At 41.9% G+C, this 23,932-nt stretch overlaps 1 protein-coding gene across 1 annotated transcript in view; it reads left to right on the top strand.

Moving 5' to 3' along the window:
- Window positions 1–20,711, top strand: part of LOC140188391 (phospholipid-transporting ATPase ABCA1-like) — a 210,820-nt gene extending 190,109 nt beyond the window's left edge. The window contains exons 44-50 of the mRNA XM_072244622.1: window positions 139–245; window positions 4,112–4,253; window positions 6,586–6,720; window positions 7,647–7,750; window positions 10,984–11,076; window positions 17,961–18,204; window positions 20,022–20,711. Coding sequence (XP_072100723.1) covers window positions 139–245; window positions 4,112–4,253; window positions 6,586–6,720; window positions 7,647–7,750; window positions 10,984–11,076; window positions 17,961–18,204; window positions 20,022–20,162 — 966 coding nt within the window. The 3' untranslated portion in view covers window positions 20,163–20,711. The remainder of the gene's footprint in view (window positions 1–138; window positions 246–4,111; window positions 4,254–6,585; window positions 6,721–7,646; window positions 7,751–10,983; window positions 11,077–17,960; window positions 18,205–20,021) is intronic.
- The last annotated feature ends 3,221 nt before the right edge of the window (window positions 20,712–23,932 follow it).

Genomic DNA, 23,932 nt, shown 5'->3' with positions numbered 1-23,932 from the left:
CTGTAGAAGCTCTGGGATCTGTAGTACAAAGCAAAGATGGCACAGCAAAAACTGCCGCTCCCTGTCCTGTTTTTGTTATCTGCGCTGTACACGTTGGCTTGTAGATGAATCCCCTCTGAATTTTCATTTCCATTGCAGTGTTTTGGACTTCTGGGGATAAATGGAGCTGGAAAAACATCCACCTTCAAGATGCTGACAGGAGATACTGAGGTCAGCAGTGGTGAGGCCTTCCTTAATGGATATAGGTACAAACTCCTTGATTCCTGAAAATTAAACTGCTAGACCAGAAGTGTCTGAAAAAAATCCAGTGAACAGTATTCAGACCCAAACCTAGGGGTTCAAGTAACCGATTGCTCATAGTTTGTCTTGTTTGGAAAGGTCCTATTTTAGAGTTGTGTTGCCTCACTGGGGGGGGGGGGTAACTCTTTGAGGAAGTAACAAGCAGGATTTACAAAGATAGATATTGTGTACTTGGATTTTCAGAAGACCCTTGACAAAATGCCTCACATGATGCTGCTAAACAAGATAAGAACCCATGGGATTACAGGAAAGATACTAGCATGGGCAGAAAATTGGCTGACTGGCAGAAAGCAAAGAGAGGGTATGAGGGGGGCCTTTTCTGGTTGCCTGTGGATGATTAGTGGTGTTCTATTGGGTCCACTACTTTTCATTTTGCGTGTTAAAGATCTGGGTGACAAAATTGATAGCTTTGTGGCCAGATTTGTGGATGATACAAAGGTAGGTGGAGGGAGAAGTAGCAGACATCCCACCCTGCAAAAACTCATTTCAGGGAGGTAGCACCATCAATTTGCGGGAGACTTCCGGGAGAGGTGGGATGTCTGCAATACAGTAGCTCCTTAGCAGCCAGCCAGCTAGTTCAAATAACGTTAGCTATGCTAATGAACGAATGACACCTGTCAAACTCACCTCAACACGTCTTTTGCAGTCTTAACCCACCATGGGCAATAGAAAAGTCACTGTTGCAAACAGTGCAGCGAGCAACACTGTCATTATTTTGACCCCTATTAGGCAGGGGTACACTTTAGTGTAGTCTGGGGTGACGTACGTTTTATATTTTTTTGGAACACTCTGCAATGGCACGCTCTCGCTCGCGCTCTCTCTCTCTCTCTCTCTCTCTCTCTCTCATGGTCGCTCACGTGCTCTCAAGCGCTCTGGCTTTCTCGCTCGCTCTCTCTCACATGCGCGCTCTCTCTCGTGGTCGCTCTCGTGCTCTCTCTTGCTTTCTCTCGCTCGCTCTCAAAAAAATTGATTTCCGTGATATTGTATATAATTTGCGGGCATCAGAGAGCCACTATTAATATGCAGGAGACTCCCGGAACTTCCGGGAGAGGTGGGATGTCTGAGGTAGTGTTCAGGAAGCGGGGGATCGACAGAAGGGCTTGGGACAGATTAAAGTTCAAAGTACATAAGTAAGCAAATGACATTCAGAAATGAAGTTCACGAAAGCGAGTCCACAGCCACAAAGCCAGTCACAGCCGATCCAGGAGCCTGTTAATGCAGGCCACAGCCTCAGTTCAGCCGAGAGACAACTAAACCTCGCAAAGCAATGAGCTGAACACCGGTTCATCCTTCGCCTCCAGCCCCAACACCCTGATGTTTTCAATCTGGCCCGGCACTTAAACCAGCCAAACCTCAGGTCATTCCACACTTTTGGATTCGGGCCCTGCCACTTTGATACACCCTCGAGCCCAGGCCCCACTACCTCGATTCGACCTGTACCCAGCCTTTCCAATCTGGCCCGGTGCTTAAATTGGCCAAACAGAAGGTCGCTCCTTGCTTCTGGGTGGGGGCCCTGCTGCCTCGACTCTGCTTCACCTCGGTTCTGCGGCTTGAAATCACCTCCAAGCCTGCTGCAGCAGTTGCCAAGCATTAGCTTTTTCCCTGCTCTCGGGGCCTGAACCCAAGCTCTGCTGCCTCGATCTGGCCCATGCTGCAACCATCCTGCACCTTTGAGACCTTAGTTCACTGCAAAAATGCCAGGTCGTGCAGGTGGTTCAAAAGCTCAACTCCAAAAGGGAAGTTGCAGGCTATTGATTGCAGTGATCATTTTTGAGAAAAAGTGTGAGTAATGACAGTTAATGGTTGTGATTGCTGCCAGCAAGTCATCGCCGTGCTTCACCAGTGCCACCTTAAACCAAAAGTTCCTATTAGGAGAATGGGCAAAGAAGTGCCAGATAGAATACAGTGTAGGGAAGTGAATGGTCATACACTTTGGTAGTAGAAGGACTAAAGGCATAGACTACTTTCTGACTGAGAAGTGAATTCGGAAATTAGAGGTGTAAAGGAACTTGGGAGTCCTAGTGCAGAATTCACTAAAAGTTAACTTGTAGGTTGAGTTGGTAGTAAAGAAGGCAAATGCAATGTTAGTGTTCATTTCAGAAGGAGTAGAATATAAAAACAAGGATGTAATGATGAAACTTTATAAGGCAGTGGTCAAACCACACTTGTTTTGTGAAAGGATGTTGTGGCATTGCAGAGGGTCTACAGGAGTTTACTAGAGTGATTCCAGGAATGAAACGGTACATGTATGAGAAATGCTTGGTTCTAGATCTGTCATCACTGGAGTTTAAAAGAATGAGAGTGAGTCTAATTGAAACCTACCAAATATTGAAAGGCCTGGATAGAGTCGACATGGAAAAATATTTCCAATAGTGGGAGAATCTTGCACCAGAGGGGACTGCCTCAGAATAGAAAGATGTCCCTTTACAACAGAGATGAGGATATTTTTTTTTGTGGTAGATCTGTGGAGGCCAAGTCATTGGGTATATTTAAAGCAGAGGTTGGTTAGTTCTTGATTGTAAGAGTGTCAAAGGTTATGGGGACAAGTTAGGAGAATGAAGTTGAGAGGGAATTTAGTTCCGCCATGACTGAATGGCAGAGCAGACTTGATGGGCCAAATGTCCTAATTCTGCTCCTATATCTTATGGTCTTAGGATCTAATTCTATTTTATACACTATTGATATAAGCAGATTAATGAGAATGTCTTTATACCATATCAGAGATTTTAAATTGATACATGAAACTTATTGCTTGGCAGATTATATATTACATAATTAACTGTAGAAGTATGGTATTCACAGATCAGGGAAAAGGGCATTTGACTCAAACCTTTAACATTGCAGTGACGGTCAAAATAATTACAGATATTCAAAAGTAAGAAATTTTTAAAATGGGTAACACTTAGGTAGGTAGCATCTATGGAAACTAAACCTATTAACATTCTGGTGTATAATCCTTAATCAGAATCTTTTGGATCTCAAATCTACCTGTCCACCATTTAACCATGTAAATCAGTCCCTTCTGCCCACCTTTTCACTGTTTTACTCAGTCCGCACAGCATGCCTTGTCATCAGCATTCAATGCCTTATCATCCTTACATGCTTTTTATGCCTAAACTCTTCGTGTATCTTCCAATCAATGCTAATTACATTTTATGTACCAACCCCCGCCCCATATTTTTGCCAAATATATCCCTCAATCACTGCTCCACTGTCAACATATCCTATGTGCAATCTTACTATGTTGAGCAGTTTCTCCTCCTTTCTGAAAGAACATTTTGCAGAAATATTTAAACTACAATGCCATACAATAATACCTCATAATGGGGGTGGGGGGAGGGGAATCTTTGCTTAATTATCTCATGACATGTAAGGTCTGCTTCAATGTGAGTTTTCAGTAATCATGTCCTTAACTGTGCGATTTGACTGAGTAATATACTTCAGACTTCAGCCCAGGTAATGGTGTTAACTTTACACTTGTTATTTAGAACATCCTCTTTAGCAATAGATGTAAAACCTGACTTTGAGAACTACTCATTCTGTCTTAGATTACTAGAAATCAAAATTTTGTTGCTTCTCTGTGGCTTTGAGGGTGGCAACATGATCAGATGATCAGAGTTACACACAGTACCCTCTCCTGTACGGTGACTTTGCATCACCCAGAATAGAGAGCAACCACGAAAATATCTAGAGTAGAGAAGCTCAGGAAGATCATGTGGAACTGGAACAACAGAGAACACAGATAAAAGTGGGATTGTGTTACAATTTTTGAATTATTTTCCATAGTGCCTAAACTTCTTTCTTTTTTTAGCATTCTATCCAATATCCAGGACGTCCACCAAAACACTGGGTACTGCCCACAGTTTGATGCCATCAACAAATTGTTGACAGGACGAGAACATCTAGAGTTTTACTCAAGGCTGCGAGGTGTTCCTGAACATGAAGTTGCTAAGGTATGATTCACTAGAGAAAGAACCCCTCCACAGCCAACAAAACAAAATCTTACAGCTTCCTGTGGATTGCTCTGTGTCCTCAAATAATCTCACCGTTTTCAAGTCCTGAAAAAGTATTAAAAATAAGTAGAAGAATAGGTTTGCTTTTAAATTGTAATTACTGCATGTATTTTCTGTTAATTCAACAAAAACAAAGGCTTATGTGAATTTTCTTCCTTTATAAGATTGATTTGAGTTTAGATGATTTGGTTTATGGAGAGTATAAGAGGAGAGGCTGGCTAGGGTAATATTTTAGTAAGCTTATGCATTCCCTCAAGGTTAAATATGACTTGCTTCCCATTTAGTTCTGTGGCTTTTGAGGTGCCTGATAAGGCCACTGAAGTTTTCATACACACATAGCCACAAGTGGGCCCGAAATTCTCACTGGAGTAAATGGTATAATTTAGAAGACTACAAGGTACTTCAGCTATTTACTCTGGACTTCCATGTACTGTGAGTGGGATATCATGTTCTCAATGCCACACTAAATATTCCTTCTCTATTTTGAGCAGTTATAGGCCGAGGATTCCCTTGAGTTAGTAGGGACATCACATTTTCAAGGAGGCTTTGAGAACAACATTGAATCGTTTCCTTAGTATATCAGTAACCTTTTGCCGTTGTGGAGCTCAGAATGTCAGTCACTGGTGCTGAGCCTAATGAGCACGACTCATTAGTGAACATTGGTGTGAACAATATTGGCTGGGAACAAGTTCACTGGTGCCCAGAAGCTCTTAAGCTTTCTGCAGGGTCTCAGGTTTCAATCTACAAACACACTTTTTCTCAGATGCATGAATGCTTACACATGAAAGACTGTGGCGAGTTTCAACATCCTCGTCAGTCTTTACTGAGAAGAGTCTACCAAGTTATATGAATCGATCCACGTTTCCCAAGGTCAGCGATGACTTGGAGCTTGCCCGGAGAATTTGTGCGCCTCTCACCATTTTTTTTCAATAATCTTTGCTGCTGTGCTGCACCTTGCATTCAACAAGCTTTTGTCTCGGAGTGGGGCTGATCTGCAGGGTAAACAGCTAATGGAGACATGAGATGTTATAGAAATTGGCACGTGTGTTGCTGCCAATGTTACATGATCCAAAGCTGATCCTAATACCAAGTTTATAAAGCGCCTTCTTCATTTAAGACTTGTGAGGGAGAGGGGTGGAGGTGGTAGAAATTAAGATTGAATTGCCCATCTCCTTCCTTAACTCACTGTATTCCAAAAGCTGTAATTTATTGAGTCCCTTGTCTCCGTCTCTTCATGTTCAGGCAATCTGAAGACCTTTAACATTCAAATGTAGCCTCATTTAATAACCTGGTTTTAAGCATGTATTTTATCTTTGATTTTCTCTATACATTTCTCACTTTGTCTTCATGACATAGAAGGAGGTTGTTTCTCCCACTGGCTCCGAGAGCATTTCCATCGGTCTCATACTCCTTTGCATTTTTCTGCAATGTATTCTCCCTCGCATGACTTAAATTCCCCTAAGACTCACCTACAATGAGGGGAAACGTACAAAAGCCTGCTAACCTGTCTGTGTCTCTGGAGTGTGGGAGGAAGCCAGAGAACCCATGCAGTCACAGGGGCAAGATGCAAATTCTACACAGCACCTGAGGTTAACAGGTCAAAGTCAGATCGCTGGAACTATTGTTTAAGATTTAAGATTGTTTAATGTTATTTCCAGTACACAAGTGTAAAGGAGAAGGAAGTGATTGTTACTCCACAGCCAACAGCGATGAGGAGGTGGAAAAGCTGGAGGCCTGGTGCAGCACCAGCACCGATTACTGCGCCATATATAAGGTTCTGTGAACTGCACTAGTATCCCCAGCACCTCAGATGACATACTGCAGAATGTGACCAGTTTGTTCAACTTGTTCCCCATCTGCAGTACAGCTCTTGGGACTGCTCTATTCACCCCAATCTTGACTATGGGGTAATGTCCTTCAGAGCTCTCTGCTGTAGGCTGGTTCTGTGAACTGACGCTTTGCACGGTGAGACTGGCTCTCTAACCTGGTGTCAGATCTGGATTAGTCCCTTCATTAGGGACTGCGAAAGTAGCTCTTTCAATTGATGCCTTCCCCTGAATTTTTTTTTTCAGCTGGTGACCTGCTGTGGGATGAGGCTTTTCATCTGATGTTCTACACTGTAGATGTTCACATTGATTCCCTGCATTTGGGGATCACCCCTTATTCTGAATTTTTTTAAAAATCATCCTTGCCACAGCATTAATAAATATGTCTTTTAACAGAGTGAGGGACTTGGTTACGTTCAGTGTTAAGATATAGTATTGTTTTGTAGGTCACTGAATGGGGCATAAAGAAACTCGGACTCTCCCGCTATGCAGATAGACCGTCTGGCACATACAGTGGTGGCAACAAACGAAAGCTGTCCACTGCCATTGCACTGATTGGATGCCCACCTGTCATCTTTCTGGTTAGTGCTTTGCCCTCACTGTGAGTAACAAAAAAATGTATGGAAATTTCCACAGAGCTTCGCAGAGTCCGCTGCAGTTGGGTGCTTCCAGTGGTGCTGCATCGGCAAGCTTGGAGGTTCATGGCAGGGACAGTTTCTCCCTTCTACCATCTGCGTGAGATGATGAGGCTATCAGGACCTTGAGACTTTTTTTTTTTACCATGTCCATGGTCTGCTCTTTATCAAATTGCGATATTGCTTTGCACTGTTGTAACTATATGTTATAATTATGTGGTTTTGTCAGTTTTAGTCTTGGTTTGTTCTGTGTTTTCTTGTGATATCATTCTGGAGGAACATTGTATCATTTTTTAATGCATGCATTTCTAAATGACAATAAACGAGGACTGAGTGTCCTCATAATCTAATCTAATCTATATTAATGTAGCAGCAACATTTTTATACAAATAGTATAGCTGAGGAGTGTTTGCAGCTCCAAGAAAATTGTAGAGAAACATTTATGGAATATAGAGACTGACAAGGATTTAAACAGTTCACTAAATCCCATTACATATCCTGCATTACTCTTGTCATCCAATTGGTAACTGCCATACACAGTGTAGTCCAAAACACAAACCCCGGGATGACTTGAGCCTCAATCTTTGCTCAGATTGGAATATATTGACCTGAGACCAGTTGTTGGGAAAGAGCATCGCCCAGTGTCTCTGATGCTACTTGCTTTTGAGAGGTGAAAAAAAAGATCCCGTGCTGAGTCGAGGACAGGGCTCAGCTCAGTGGTGAAGATTTATTACTGCCTAGAGACTTGAGCAAAGTGGGGATCGTTGGTACCATAGTACTGTTCGTGGCAGCCTTTGGTACATGAGGATGGGCCATCAATGTTGGGTGAAAAGGATCATCATAGGAATGTTTGTTAATCTTTTTGTTGACAGGATGAACCTACAACTGGAATGGATCCCAAGGCAAGGCGATTCCTTTGGAATTGTATTCTGAGTGTAATCAAGGAAGGGAGATCAGTGGTACTGACCTCACACAGGTCAGTGTGCGTGATTGTTGTGTCTATTTTAGACACGTGAATGCTTGTGTTACCAAGTCCGTATGATTTTCCTATAAAATAAAAAAATTACCAGCAGTGTAAATTGTCACTGCAATAAAAATATTAAAATTGAGTATAATTTGGATTAAAAATAGATTCCTAGAAATTGAATTTTTACTATGATCTCTCATTCTCCTTCAATAAATCCTAAATGAATAGCAATGTAAAATTTTTCACCATTCAATTCTCCATGTAGTATTTTTGTTCTCATCAGAGTTATGTTTATTAGTGTTAAGAATGTCAGTGTTGAAAGCTGGAACATTTTCTTTCTCCTGTTCCCAGCATCACACATTCAGTAGATACATTTAAGAGTTTAGTGTCCCACTAAATTGATCAGAAGGAGAGACAAGGAGAGATTTAGTGCTACCCCATTAAATCTTTCCAGGTCTGGTGTACCTCAGATCAGATACAGAGTAAAGCTTCTACAAAGCCCCAGAAAATATTCTTCAGTCAGGTAGAGCACAGGTAGGAAATTGTGTGGGAATTTCTCAAACCATCTCGTGAAATACTTAATAGTGAAGTTCCTGTAATTTTCAGGGGAAAGTCATTTCTTCTGTGTTAAGTTATATTTCCTCCTAAAACCATGTGAAGTGGCCATCCATGTAATATCTTGGCCGCATCTGTAAATCATGGGATGGCAGTATCAGAAATGTGAAAAAGCTCTGATGGATTTTTTGAACTTTTAAACATTTAGAGATTTAAATACAAGCACACAGACAGGAAATAGATCTACCAGATTGTTTGATCAGACTCTCATTCCCCAATACTACCCCAGTTCTTTCCTCCTCTAGTTATGGACCAATGCTGTTTTCTCAGTCCTTGCCCATTTGCTCTTCACCACCCTGCTCCTGTTTTGACCTTGTCTTCTAATTCCTATGTGCTGTAGCTTCATTAAGGCATAATTTAAGCTCCAGTAACAGTGCAACTTTTATCAAAGCACATTGTAGCCTTCTGAGTTCAAAAGTTTTAGAGAGTGATTTTGCTGCACCCATTATTTATTGTTTCACTACCAGGCTATTTTTGTCTTATATTATCCATATTATCTGTTAATTTCTCCTCCTTACTCTGCTATGGAACAATTTTATTTCTTCTTCCTTCCTCTTTACTGTGATTTCTCACATTTCTGATCAGAGTTAACATTTCCATCAATGACCTCTATTACATCTGCACAATTGTTACCTGACTTGCTAAATACTTTTGGCATTATCTGTTTTCTTTCCTCTAGTTTCTCTTTCACTCTCTCATGTTTCTCTCAGTTTAGATTATCTTGGAGACTGACTTTATGCTCCACTGATCCCATGTCCAGCCAACCTACTTTCCTGGCTCCAATGCAGCAGACTCAGTGAATGGTTCCTCTTTCTCTTTTCTACTTCTACTCCTACTCGTGCCACCTGTTTGTAAACTCAGTGTCTTATTTGGCCTTGAGCTGACTATCTGAGGCAACATATTCTCCGTTAGAAATATAGCCTACCCTCCTCCTCAGTGCTATCATAGTCCAACTCAACCTAGCTCCTCGAAACCTTCATCTAGTCCTCCATTCTTATTTGGACAATTTTGAGTTCTGAATTTACTATTTACAATTTTGAGTTTACTACCATATCTTTATATGAAACTTTTTCACCCACCATTCCTATCCTCATTGCCTAACTGTGATATTTTTGTTCCTATTATCTCCAATTTAACATTTGATATCACGTGGCCAAGTGGTTAAGGCATTGGACTAGCGACCTGAAGGTTGTGAGTTCAAGCCCCAGCCGAGGGAACGTGTTGTGTCCTTGAGCAAGGCACTTAATTACACATTGCTTTGCGACGACACTGGTGCCCAGCTGTATGGGTCCTAATGCCCTTCCCTTGGACAACATTGGTGTCATGGAGAGGGGAGACTTGCAGCATGGGCAACTGCTGGTCTTCCATACAACCTTGCCCAGGCCTGCGCCCTGGAGAGTGAAGACTTTCCAGTCGCAGATCCATGGTCTCGCAAGACTAACGGATGCCTTTACTTATCATGCTGAAATTACTTTATAACCTTGTCCAACCTCATCTGTATAACCTACATTAGATTTGTATTTTACTGGACTCTTCAGACATTCCTCTAGCCTATCTAGATGGATTTCTCCCATTGCACTTGCTTCATTAGAAAGTATTCTGTCTGGAATTGGGTGTGTCAACTGCTCCCCACGTGACCGCAAGAAACTGCAGAGGATTGTCTACACAACCAAGCTCATCACAGGAACCAGCCTCCCCTCTATAGACTCTGTCTATACTTCTCACTGCCTCAGTAAATCAGCCAGCATAATCAAAGACCCCACCCACCCTGCACATTTTCTCTTCGCTCCTCTGCCATTGGGCAGGAGATACAAAAGCCGGAAAACATGTACCACCGGACTCAAGGACAACTTCTATCCCACTGTTATCAGATGCTTGAATGGACCTCTTGTACAATTATCCTCATCATCTAACTCACTATGATCTTACTCTTTATCGTAAACCTGCACGACTCTTTTTCGGTGTATTTTGAACTTTATTTTGCATTGTTATTGTTTTACCTTATTCGTTCTCAATGCATTGTATAATAATTTGATCTGTATAAATAATATGAAAGACAAGTTTTTTACTGTATCTTGGTACATGTGACAATAAACCAATGCCAATTATTGGTTGTTATGTCCTCAACCATCTAGATCCCAGATTCTGGAACACCCTTCTTAAATTTCCCTCCACAGTTCTCCTTAAAATTGTTTTGGTCACTCCAATAGTTTCTCCTCTGACTACGTCAACTTTTCCCTTCAAAGTAAGTCAAAGTCAAATTTTAAAAGTGCTGGTAAAAGATAATAAGTTGTGGTTAAATGGATGGTGTGGATCTTACCATGCAACCAAACTTGTTAAATCAAGGAGATTGCAGTCAGGCAAATGGTGGAGAGATGTATATTTTAAATGGAATTTGGGGTAGGGGGACATTTTAATTTGATGCCAGCTTTAAAAAATAATGAATTTGGTCCTTACTAACCACATGACAGCACAAGACAACTCATTACAGTTATAAGACTTTAAATGACACAAAGCGACAATTTAGCCTAGCTAGTTTGAGGTAAATACAATTACAGTATTTTTGTGTGTCAGTAAAAAGGTGATAATATGTGTACAGCTGATAACTGTTGTATTCCCTGACACAGCATGGAGGAGTGTGAGGCTCTGTGCACACGGATGGCTATCATGGTGAATGGACGGTTCCGCTGTCTGGGCAGTGTGCAACACCTGAAAAGCAGGTAATATCATCCAGTAATCCAGGTATTTTTACATAAAGCCACAAATCAGGGGACACTGTTTAAGATCAGCTATTTTTGATATAAGTATAACAGTTGCATGTCCTTCACCAGGCAGTTTAAACTCAGTAAGTCTTTGGAAAAATAATCGGAGCTATTCTTTTATCTGTGGGGGTAAACCTCCTTCTTAAACATGGATCATTAAATTTGACCACAGAGCTGGATTTAGGTTCTTGTGCAATACCATTTTACTGAAATCACCGAAGATATCAAATGAACCAACGACTTTGAAAGAGGAATATCAGTTTATGTTCAGTATTTATTTGAAGTTGTTAGACAAAGCTCTGCGATGCTGAAACTATCACTTGTGGAGGTCAAATGCAATGCTGTTTGAATTATTGTCTCGAATGTATTATTATTACAGTCCTAGTGCATTTGGTTAACATTGGTTTCTGCACTCCTTAAGTGAATTGGTCCCATGCAAATCCCTGCTAACATGTCAAAAAGGTCTTTAGAAAAGGAATAATTCTTATGAAAAATGGCTTTCAGCAATCCTACATAACACTGGTTTTGCTACACAGCAATCATGGACACGAGATTCTGGGCACTACTCCACCTGCTGGGCTCCTAGATCCCTCACCTTAGGTTAGGTTAGGATAACTAAGTCTTTGAAAGTGACAATAATGTTGCTGCCTTGTGTGTGTTTGGCTGGCTTAATGTCAGTTTGCATCAGTAATGTCTCCATCTCTCCATGAGTAAGAAGATTGTGGATTCACTTCATATAACAGGACTAGAACTTGTAATCTGAACTGACATTCCAATAGCGCAAAGAGGGATTGAGGTATCAGTGGATGATTCGTTTAAAATAGGATTCACTCTTGTTCAGGTGGTTGTTTACAATCCTGGCATAATCTGAAGTTCAGTGCACTTCCGCACTCCCAGACTAGCCATTCACCATATCACCTTCTTTGGGCAAATGGTTGCATTAATTTAAGAGTAATTACTTGCATGGAAGCAACACATGTTTGGTGCACTTGTGAGACACTGTGCTCTATAAAAATACATACTGACTTTCTTAAAAGTTTGGAAAAATTGATACTCCACATTGAACTTTTTTGTTGAATGTTTCTTAGCCAGATATCTTCCTACGATATTTCTCTCCTGAAAACTATCATTCCACCCACCATAAGACCGTAAGACACAGGAGCAGAATTAGGCCACTCGGACCATCGAGACTGCTCTGCCATTCCACCATGGCTGATTTATTATCTCTCTAAATCCCATTCTCCTGCTTTTGACACCTTGACAAACTAAGAACCTATCAACTTCTGCTTTAAATATACTCATTGACTTGGCCTCCCCAGCCATCTGTGGCAATGAATTCCACAGATTCACTACCCTCTGGCTGAAGAAATTCCTCCTTATCTCTGTTCTAGATGGGTGCCCCTCTATTCTGAGGCTGTGTTCACTGGTCCTAGATGCACCACTATTGGAAACATCCTTTCAATGTCTATTTTATCTAGGCCTTCCAGTATTTTATAGGATTCAATGAGATCCTCCCCTCATTCTACTAAGCTCCAGTGAGTACAGGCCCACAGCCATCAAATACTCCTCAAACATTAGCCATTTCATTCCTGGAATCATTGTTGTAAACCTCCTCTGGACCCTCTCCAATGCCAGAGCATCTTTTCTTCGATAAGGGGCCCACACTGCTCACAATACTCCAGGTGAGGTCTGACCAATGCCTTGTAAAGCCTCAGCATCACATCCTTGCTGTTATATTCTAGTCCTCTCAAAATGAATGCTAACATTGCATTTGCCTTCCTTAACACCAACTCAGTCTGCAAGTTAACTTTCACAAGGACTCCCTTTGCACCTCTGATTTTTGAGATTTCTCCCCATTTACAAAATAGTTTGTGCCATTATTCCTTCATCCAAAATGCATGACCATACACTTACCTACACTGTATTCCATCTGCCATTTCTTTGCTGATTCTCCCAATCTGACCAATTCCTTCTGCGGACTTCCTGCTTCCTCAACACCACCTGCTCCTCCATCTGTCTTTGTATTGTCTACAAACTCGGCCACCAAGCCATCGATTCCATCATCCAAATGTTGACCTATAACGTGAAAAGAATCAGTCTCCATACCAACCCCAGTGGAACACCACTAGTTGCCAGCAGCCAACCAGAAAAGTCCTCCTTTATTCCAACTCTTCACCTTCTCCCAATCAGCCAATCTTCTATCCATGCTGGTACCTTTCCTGTAATACTTTGGGTTGTTATCTTATTGAGCAGCCTCGTGTGGCACCTTGTCAGAAGCCTTCTGAAAATCCAAGTAAACAACATCCACTGGCTCTCCTTTGTCTATCCTACCTGCTATTTCCTCCAAGGATTCCAACAGATTTGTCAGGCGAGATTTCCTCAAAAGGAAACCTTGCTGACTTCGGCCTACTTTATCATGTGCCTCCAAGTACCCCGAAATCTCATCCTTAATAATGGGTTCCAACATCTTCCCAAACACTGAAGCCAGGAACTGGCTTATAATTTACTTCTCTTCTGCCTCCCTCCCTTCTTAAAGAGTGGAATGATAATTGCAATTTTCCAGTCCTTTGGAACCATTCCAGAAACTAGTGATTCTTGAAAGATCATTACTAGTGCCTCTTTCAGAACCCTGGGGTGTAGTCCATCTGGGCCAGGTGACTTATCAGTTTCCCAAGCTCCTTCTCCTTAGCAACTACGCTCACTCTGCCTCCGACACTCAAATTTCTGGCATACTGCTTGTCTTCCATAGTGGAAACTGACACAAAATACTTATTAAGTTCATCTGTCATTTTTTTTGTCCCCCATTGTTACCTCTCCAGCATCATTTTCCAGCAGTCCAATATCCACTCTTGCCTCTCTTTTACTCTGTATGTCTGAAAAAACTTTGGTATCCTCTTTGATATTTTTGGCTAGTTTATTTCCATATTTCATCTTTTCTCTCTTTATGGTTTTTTTTTAGTTGTCCTTTGTTTGGTTTTAAAAACTTCCCAATCCACTAACTTCCCACTAATTTTTGCTATATCGACAAGATAGGCAGAACTCAGCATGGTTTCCTTAAAGGAAAATCCTGCCTGACAAACCTATTACAATTTTTTGAGGAAATTACAAGTAGGCTAGATAAGGGAGATGGAGTGGATGTTGTATATTTGGATTTTCTGAAGGCCTTTGACAAGGTGCCATACATGAGGCTGCTTAACAAGATGGGAGCCCATGGAATTACGGGAAAGTTACATACATGGATAGGGTGTTGGCTGATTGGCAGGAAACAGACAGTGGGAATAAAGGGATCCTATTCTGGTTGGCTGCTGGTTACCAGTGGTGTTCCACAGGGGCCTGTGTTGGGGCCGCTTCTTCTTACGTTGTACATCAACGATTTGGATTATGGAATAGATGGCTTTGTGGCTAAGTTTGTTGATGATACAAAGATAGGTGGAGGGGCCAGTAGTGCTGAGGAAACAGAGTCTACAGAGAGACTTGGATAGATTGGAAGAATGGGCAAAGAAGTGGCAAATGAAATACAATGTTGGAAAGTGTATAGTTATGCACTTTGGCAGAAGAAATAAACAGGAAGACTATTATTTAAATGGGGAGAAAATTCAAAGTTCTGAGATGCCGTGGGACTTGGGAGTCCTCATGCAGGATACCCTTAAGGTTAACCACCAGGTTGAGTCGGTGGTGAAGAAGGCGTATGCAATGTTGGCATTCATTTCTAGAGGAATAGAGTATAGGAGCAGGGATGTGATGTTGAGGCTCTATAAGGCACTGGTAAGACCTCACTTGGAGTACTGTGGGCAGTTTTGGGCTCCTTATTTAAGAAAGGATGTGCTGACGTTGGAGAGGGTACAGAGAAGATTCACTAGAATGATTCTGGGAATGAGAGGGTTAACATATGAGGAACGTTTGTCCACTCTTGGATTGTATTCCTTGGAGTTTAGAAGAATGAGGGGGGACCTCATAGAAACATTTCGAATGTTGAAAGGCATGGACAGAGTGGATGTGGCATAGTTGTTTCCCATGATGGGGGAGTCTAGTATGAGAGGGCATGACTTAAGGATTGAAGGGCGCCCATTCAGAAAAGAGAGGCGAAGAAATTTTTTTAGTCAGAGGGAGGTGAATCGGTAGAATTTGTTGCCACAGGTGGCAGTGGAGGCCAAGTCTTTGGGTGTATTTAAGGCAGAGATTGATAGGTATCTGAGTAGCCAGGGCATCAAAGGTTATGGTGAGAAGGCAGGGGAGTGGGACTAAATGGGAGAATGGATCAGCTCATGATAAAGTGGCGGAGCAGACTCTATGGGCCGAATGGCTGATTTCTGCTCCTCTGTCTTATGGTCTTATTTAATGTCCTCTCTTTTCTTTTTATGCTGTCTTTGACTTCCCTTGTCAACCAATTTGCCTTCTCCTCCCTTTGGAATACTACTTCATCTTTGGGATATATCTATCCTGCACCTTCTGAATTGCTCCCAGAAACTCCAGCTATTACTATTCTGCCATCATTGCTGCTAGTGTTTCCTTTCCAATCAACTTTGACTAGCTCCTCTCTCATACCTCTGTAATTCCCTTTACTCCACTGTAATACTGATACATCTGACTTTATAATCTCCCTCTTAAACTGCAGGGTGAATTCCATCATAGTATCATCACTGACTCTTAATTCCTTTACCTTAAGCTCCCAATCAAAGCTGGATCATTACACAACACCCAGTCCAGAACTGCCTTTCCACTAGTGGGCTCAACCACAAGCTGCTCTAAAATGCCATCTTGCAGGCATGCTACAAATTCCCTCTCTTGGGATCCAGCACCAACTCGATTTTCTCAATCTACCTGCATGTTGAAATTCCCCATTACTTAAGTAACATTGCCCTTATTATATGTCTCTTATATTTCCCATTGAAATTTATATCCCACATCTTGGCTACTGTTCACCAGCCTCTATCTACAGTATCTCCCATCAGGGTCTTCTTACCTTTGCAGTTTCTTAACTGTACCCACAGGGGTTTTACATTTCTGATCCTACATCACCTCTTTCTAACGATTTCATTTCATTTTTATTAAAAGAGCCACCCTACCCCCTCTGCCTACTGTCTGTCCTTTTGATGCAAGGGGTATCCTTGGATGTTAAGCTCCCAATTATGACCATCTTTCAGCTACAACTCAGCGATTGCCCACAATGACATACCAGCCAATATCTAACTGCACTACGTGATCATCTAACTTATTCTGTATACTATGTGCATTTGAATAAAACACCTTCAAATCCTGTATTCATCACCCTTGTTGATTTGGTCCCATGTTACACTTCACATCCCCCAGACTGCAATTTTTCCCTCTCATCTGCCTTTCCATCCTCACTGTCTCAATATACACTGCATCAACTTTTATACCAACTGCCCTATCCTCACTTTGGTTCCCATCCCCCTGCAACCTTAGTTTAAGCCTCCCCAACAGCTCGACCAAACCAGCCCGCAAGGATATTGGTTCCCCTTGGGTTCAGGTGTAACCCGTCCTTTTTGTACAGGTCATACCTTCCCCAAAAGAGATCCCAGTGATCCAGAAATATGAAACCCTGCCCTTTGCACCACTTCCTCAGCCACTTGTTCATCTGTGCTGTCATCCTATTCCTGCCCTGACTAGTACGTGGCGCTGGGAGTAATGCAGAGATTGCTACCTTGAATGTCCTGTTACACGACTCCCTTGTCCATTCGTTCCCCACCCCCCATCCCTCCCCACCGATCTCCCTCCTGGTACTTATCCTTGTAAGTGGAACAAGTGCGACACATGCCCTTACAGTTCCTCCCTCACTAGCATTCAGGGCCCCAGACAGTCCTTCCAGGTGGGGCGACACTTCACCTGTGAGTCGGCTGGGGTGATATACTGCGTCCGGTGCTCCCGATGTGGCCTTCTATATATTGGCGAGACCCGACTCAGACTGGGAGATCGTTTCGCTGAACACCTACGCTCTGTCTGCCAGAGAAAGCAGGATCTCCCAGCGGCCACACATTTTAATTCCATGTCCCATTCCCATTCTGATATGTCTTTGCACGGCCTCCTCTACTGTAAAAATGAAGCCACACTCAGGTTGGAGGAACAACACCTTATATTCCGTCTGGGTAGCCTCCAACCTGATGGCATGAACATTGACTTCTCAAACTTCCACTAATGCCCCACCTCCCCCTCATACCCCATCTGTTATTTATTTATTTATATACACACATTCTTTTTCTCTCTCTCCTTTTTCTCCCTCTGTCCCCCTCACTATACCCCTTGCCCATCCTCTGGTTTTCCCCCCCTCCCCCTTTCCTTCTCCCTGGGCCTCCTGTCCCATGATCCTCTCATATCCCTTTTGCCAATCACCTGTCCAGCTCTTGGCTCCATCCCTCCCCCTCCTGTCTTCTCCTATCATTTTGGATCTCCCTCTCCCCCTCCCACCTTCAAATCTCTTACTAGCTCTTCTTTCAGTTAGTCCTGACGAAGGGTCTCGGCCCAAAACATTGACTGTACCTCTTCCTAGAGATGCTGCCTGGCCTGCTGCATTCACCAGCAACTTTTATGTGTGTTGCTTGAATTTCCAGCATCTGCAGATCTCCTCGTGTTTATGCTCCTTTTTAAATGTCGCTTTCCAAAGAACCTGAGAACATCCCTCCTCCAGAGTGTGATTCAGCGTAGCTTGCTCCTTCTGTGTTGGACCATGACAAATATTCTCTGTAATATTGTACATCATCCTAGCAGGGGGAAGCAGAATCAAGATAAATAAGAGTAATAAGAGTCATATTCAAGAAACCTTAATACCGTTGTCTGTTTTTGGAATTTATTTTCCAATGGAACTAACAGATTTTTGCCCCTAGGTTTGGAGATGGTTATACCATCATTCTGAGGATGCATTGTTCTGCACTGGACCTGTCCCCTGTGGAGGAATTCATGCTGTGCACATTCCCAGGATGTGTATTGAAGGAAAAGCACCACAGTATGCTGCAGTACCAGATACCGACTGGGTGCTGCTCCCTGGCCAAGATCTTCAGTGCACTCACAAACAACAAAGAAAAGCTAAAGATTGAAGACTATTCGGTGTCTCAGACCACATTAGATCAAGTAAGAGTTCATTTACCAGATTCACCAGGACCACATTACACTTCCACCAGCCCTGCTCCGTCCGTCCAGGGAAAGCCAAGCCCTTTGATATTAACATGGTGTTATGGTTATCAGTAGGCTCAACTGTTGAGATTTGGAAGCTGTCTGTAAAAGCCTTAAAGATTTAATTCATGGTAGTTAGTACTGCTGCCGCACAGTTGCACCAATCTGGTTTCAGTCCTGACCTTATGCTTGTCTGTGTGAAGTTTGCACATTCCCTCCATGTCAGAGTGGGTTTCCTCAGAGTTCTCTGGATTCCTTCCACTTCCTAGAGGCGTGCTAGTTTGTAGATTAAATAGCCATTGTAAACTACCCATCGTATAAATGGTTGGCAGAAAAATTGCGGGACGTGCAGTGCTGATGCTATGTAAATGGGTTACATCGAAGAGTCAGGAAATGAGATTGGCGGGAATGCTGTAAGAGCCAGTTTAAACCATCAGTTGAATTGCCTCCTACGGCATGTTGAAGCTCTGCAATCAAATAATCCTTGGGCCAAAAATTAATACACCATTTTTAATTAGCTGGCATTGAATCGAAATGCATTGCCTTGCATGCAGAATTTCACGTGTGAGACTACTTTCTGGAGACTTGAATCTGATGTTCAGTTGAAATAAGATTGATCATTAGGAAGTACCTTTATTCCAGCCTGAGCATCGACTGTGAGTGTCTGGGTAATAGCTGCTGAGGGGGCAGAACCTATCACCACCTCCCCAACACAGTCCTCTCCCTCCCAGCAGTTTTCCTCTCTTTGCTCTCCTCCGTCCAGCACTAGCCTCAATCCCCACTCTCAGATATATCACCCTAAAGTCCTTCTGCTGCTTTTCAGTCTTTTACCCACGGCCTCAGTCACCAACCTATGTTACTCACCTGGAGGTGTCCATATTTCAGCATAAGGATGAGATTAAATTTGATCATTTGAGACTGACAGATGAGGGCAACGCTGAGTTGGTGTCACTTTCCACTTTACGAAATCACTGCAGTCGGGTTGGGGAGGCTGGAGTGGACTTAAGCAAGGCCTGCACTCTCACATTGTCTGGTTTCATAAATGGACTTGAAATTTGGAGCGGCTCACAAGGCGGTGAGAACAATGTCAGTTGCAATAGATAACATGCCTGCATTTGACTGCAACCTGAGATCCATGACAGCACATTGAGTGTCTGTGTCCAGAGCTGAGAGGGAAATTCATCAGCATTCCTTATCACTATCCAGTGATCCCTGTTGGAAAGATGGTGTGGACATTTAATAAGGACAGAGTTGGGATCAGTACCAATACTTCCTCCCAGCTGTCCCACATCAACATAAACCTCACCACATCCCCTTCTCAACTGTTGAAATATCATCAAGACACAAAAGTGAACATCGTATAGGCTTGCCCATGCATGGTAGACCCAAACCTAAACAAGCGTTTGAACACATGAAAGTGGAGGAATTAAAGTCCAAAATTAATCCTAATATATAATTTAAAACTGAAAATGCAGATACTGGAAGTCATAAAATAAAAAAACAGAAAATACTGAAAACACTCAGCAGATCAGGCAGCATCTCGAATGGGAAGCTGGTTAAAGTTTGAGGTTGTAAACCATTCATTGAACTGATCAAGCATCTTTGGCTTCAAACATTCAGTTTGATTTCATTGCACAAATTCTTCCTGAAATTGTTGAGTATTTCCGGCATTTTTAAATTTTTATTTCTAATATACAATAATAAACATACTTCCAGTTGAGTACTTTAAATTTTCCATTCCCTGCGATTTTAATTCTTCCCTTTTTTTCATCCAGGTATTTGTCAATTTTGCCAAGGATCAAAGTGAAGAAGAATATTTAAAGGACGTTGTAACACATAGGCCACAATATAAGGAAACAGTAAAGCGCATCACTAATTTTCTAGCAGATGAGAATGTGAGAGAGAGTTCAGTATGATCTGGGTATGAATTAAATCATTTCCCAGTTGAATTCAGAAGATTCCAAAGCACAGTGAGTTGAAGGATTGTGCCTGGACTGAGCTATCAGTTACTGGACTATTGAAGACAGCCCTGTCACCCCTCTGCAAGGATTCAATGAACACCATCATCCAACTTTTAAAGCCTCCCACTCTTCCCCAGCCCAGTCCATCCCATCATCCTCCATCCTGTTTCAAGTTACCATCAATAAACAGGATAGAAACAGAGGTTTTATTTTTTAAATTATTCCTTTCTGTATTTGTATGAAAAATGTATCATGTACAGACTGATTTATTTATATGGTTTCTTTCTACACTCCAGTACTTTTTAAGCGCTTTAGCATTTGCAGCCGATGTTTACCTGGCACTTTATTCCTGGAGTTTTCTGAATCTGAATGGAATGAAAGCAGGGTGATGAGCTGCAGTAAACTTTCATTTGTTTCACCACTGAGGATCCACAATGACAAGACTGAAACACATTGCTGATACCGGGTGGTATGCTACCAGGCGAGAGAGTAGAGCGAGAGAGAGAGAGAGAGAGAACTCCAAGCATTACAGGCTTTTGTTTTTACTGACAATGTCTAAGGAGAGAGGAAAAGGTAATTGGAAGGAATAATATGGCACATTATGTCTGTTGTTTGGAATTTGCTAGATAATTGTATCTAAGCCTTAACTAAACTGCTGTGAACAGAGTTGCGGAAGGCAGCCTTAGCTGTGGGGAGCCATTACCAATTTCAACTTCCAGGCCCTTCCTTCCCAATTAAAAGTCAGGATGTGACAATTATACATTAATTTTCAGTAATTCAGTAGAAGCTGACTTCAATAAGCCCTGCACTCAACAGGATTCATTCAAGCATTCTCATCTCAATAAATGGTTTGTGAGTTCACATTCCACTCAAGCGATCTATACTGTGCACGGGCTAAACAGCTTCTGCTTTTCTAAAATAAACAAGTCATTTAGAGAAGACAAATTAGTGTAAAAATAAATTCCATCCATAAACTAGCAAAGTATTTTTGTTCACAACATCTGTTCGCAGTTAACGTTAACACCCAACACCCAGTCATAGTTTGTGATCAAAAATTGTACAATTGAAGTGCAAATTTTATGATAGTTTCTCTGATTTCTGGTTTTCCAAAATTACATTATAATTTATGAAGCATTTCTGAACTGCGGTCATCGTTCTTAATTAATTTCCACACAGGAATCTCTGGCAAAAGAATAGTAACAAGAAAATTTGTTTTGGTGATGTTAATTGAGAGATACAAGTATGATTTGCCTGCTTTTTAAAGTGGAGCTCTGTGGGATCTTAAATATCCACTTGAGGGAAAATGCCCTCAGTTTAATCCCGGATCTGAAAGATGGTACATCCAACAGATCTCCTTCTGGTTTCAGCCTGGATTAAGTGTTGGAGAGACCCAAAACACTCAACACTTAGACTCAGAGATAAGAATGTTATCTTTGGGCCACAACTCACTCTAAAGCAAGGGTTCCCAACACTTTTTATGCCATGGACCCCTACCATTAACCGAGGGGTCTGAGGACCCCAGGGTGGGAACCCCTGCTCTAAAGCATTAGCAAGAAAGGTCAAGACAATGAACTGGCACATGAACCCTTCAGTGTAGCTCTACCCTTGGGGCAGCTTCATCTAAAAATGAATTTTACAGAAAGGGTTCCACCCTCCATCTACTTTTCCCACACCTCAACTGGCTTCACCTATCACCTTCCAGTTTGTAATCCTTCCCTGCACCACCTTATTCTGGCTTCTATCCCCTTCCTTTCCAGTCCTGATGAAGGGTCTCAGCCCAAAATGTCAACTTCATAGATGCTGCCTGACCTGCTAAGTTCCTCCAGCATTTTGTGTGTGATATTTTACAAAAAGGGTATTTTATTAGGCTGCTACACCAGACTAACTGTGGAAGGTGCATGTGTATTTCACAAACATTTTATGACTGTTTATAACTGTTAGCCAAGCATGATTCTTCACGTTAACATGCATTCAGGATTTTTGGTCCAAATAGCATTGACTTGGTGTATAAGTTAATGTATCAATAGCTGATATATTTTGTTTAACAAATGCTTTTCTGTGAAGGCCTTTTACAACCAATCAGAAGTTCCAAGGGAAGGAAAGGGATGGGGTGCAATTCTAAGTCAGCACACCACATCATATAACAAAAAGCTGTGTGGCCGGGTTCTTGAGCCAGGGCAGTAACTTATGCCCAGGAGACTGCTTGCCTCCTTTAAGAATGGAAGTTTAGCTTATGTTTGATGCCATTAAAGAAATTGTCTGACTTTAATCATTGGAATGCTGCTTTATAAATGCAGATCTTGGACCCTCCTGACATTTCATTTCACTACAAACGGTAATTTTACAACCATGCCAAACCTGCTGCGAGTTGCATCAGGAGAAGGAAGTTGAAATTAGTATAAACACAAGTTTCTGCAGATGCTGGAAATCCAAAGCAACACACACACATTACATTGAGTTCCTCCTGCATTTTGTGAGAGATGAAATTAATAAGTTATTTTAAGTTTCTTTTGAAACAAGCTTTGGGTTGGTCATGAGGGCCATAGACTTTCCTGCCCTGGACATCTAACTCCAGATCCTGGAAATTAAATGACTGTTTATAACTGACATGGCATTAAGTGTACACTAATGATAGAGTTATGTCCATGTCCACTTTGGCCCATTACCCTTCAACAATCCCATCCAAGTTAAAACTGAACTCAATATAGCAGTGAGATTTATGCACGAGCTAGAGGCACACACAGCGTAGCTACATACAAGTAAGACACCCAACTAGGCTGCAGTTCCACATCCTTGAGCTCATGTCCACTGTTGATGGGAGGTTGATTCAATGTGATCTCTTCTCCCTTTGTTCTGAAAGCAGGTAGCCACTGTCAATACATGGTACTGTTCCAACTTCCAGATCCACTAACTAGAACTATGTTGTGTTACTTCCCTTTGAAGAGGGCTTCCATTTGGCAACTGGCCACAACAAGCTGATTGAGAACAAGAAGCTGGTTATGTGGGCAAATCACAAGTGCTGCTATATCATACTGAAAGAAGTGTTCCTATCCTTCAAGAAAGGTGTTAGTTGTGGCTGATTATAAGAACTTAGCAATGCTGCTGTATCCTTGGAAAAAGAATCCCATCTCACTGCTGCTTCATGCTATAGTGAGCATTCATTGAACCTTGCACTCTGTAGATGACTAGCCATCAAGAATGCTTAAGGTGATTCGAGTGGTTCTCTGCAAAATCTACCTATCTATACCATCCCTGCAAAGTACTAAGTTAGATATTTCCCTTTGGTACTGTCTGATGATGGAGAATTACAGATAAGCCAGTATTTGAAAACAACCTAAAAATTATTTTTAAGTTACATTCTTCACTGTTTTGTGCTTCTGTTAATTTGCACTTTAGTATTTGAAGACTGTAAAAAGTAGGAAAATCAGAAGGAAACAAAAAGCCACATTGTATATATTGAGAGTGAAGTGATTATTAGGGAACTGTAGGCAAACGTTGAAAGGAATTGTGACACTGGAAATTCATCCAGTTTTCCATATTGTCCTGCAGAAAGGAAGAAAAAGTCTGGATAAGGGGTACTTTTTGTTCAAAATATTGGTCAAATGTGACAAGGGATAAATGTCCTTGCCATTTTTTAAGCATAATTGTCTTAATCACATGCAGACCCAGTACCCAGTGGGTATGAATGGGTCTGGAGCTCTAGGGCTTTTTCCAAAGCCTTAACC

This window comes from Mobula birostris, chromosome 26, assembly GCF_030028105.1.
Source record: "Mobula birostris isolate sMobBir1 chromosome 26, sMobBir1.hap1, whole genome shotgun sequence".
Classification (NCBI taxonomy): domain Eukaryota; kingdom Metazoa; phylum Chordata; class Chondrichthyes; order Myliobatiformes; family Myliobatidae; genus Mobula; species Mobula birostris.
Note: the sequence above shows the minus strand (reverse complement) of the source record. Positions and strands in the feature narration are given on the sequence as shown.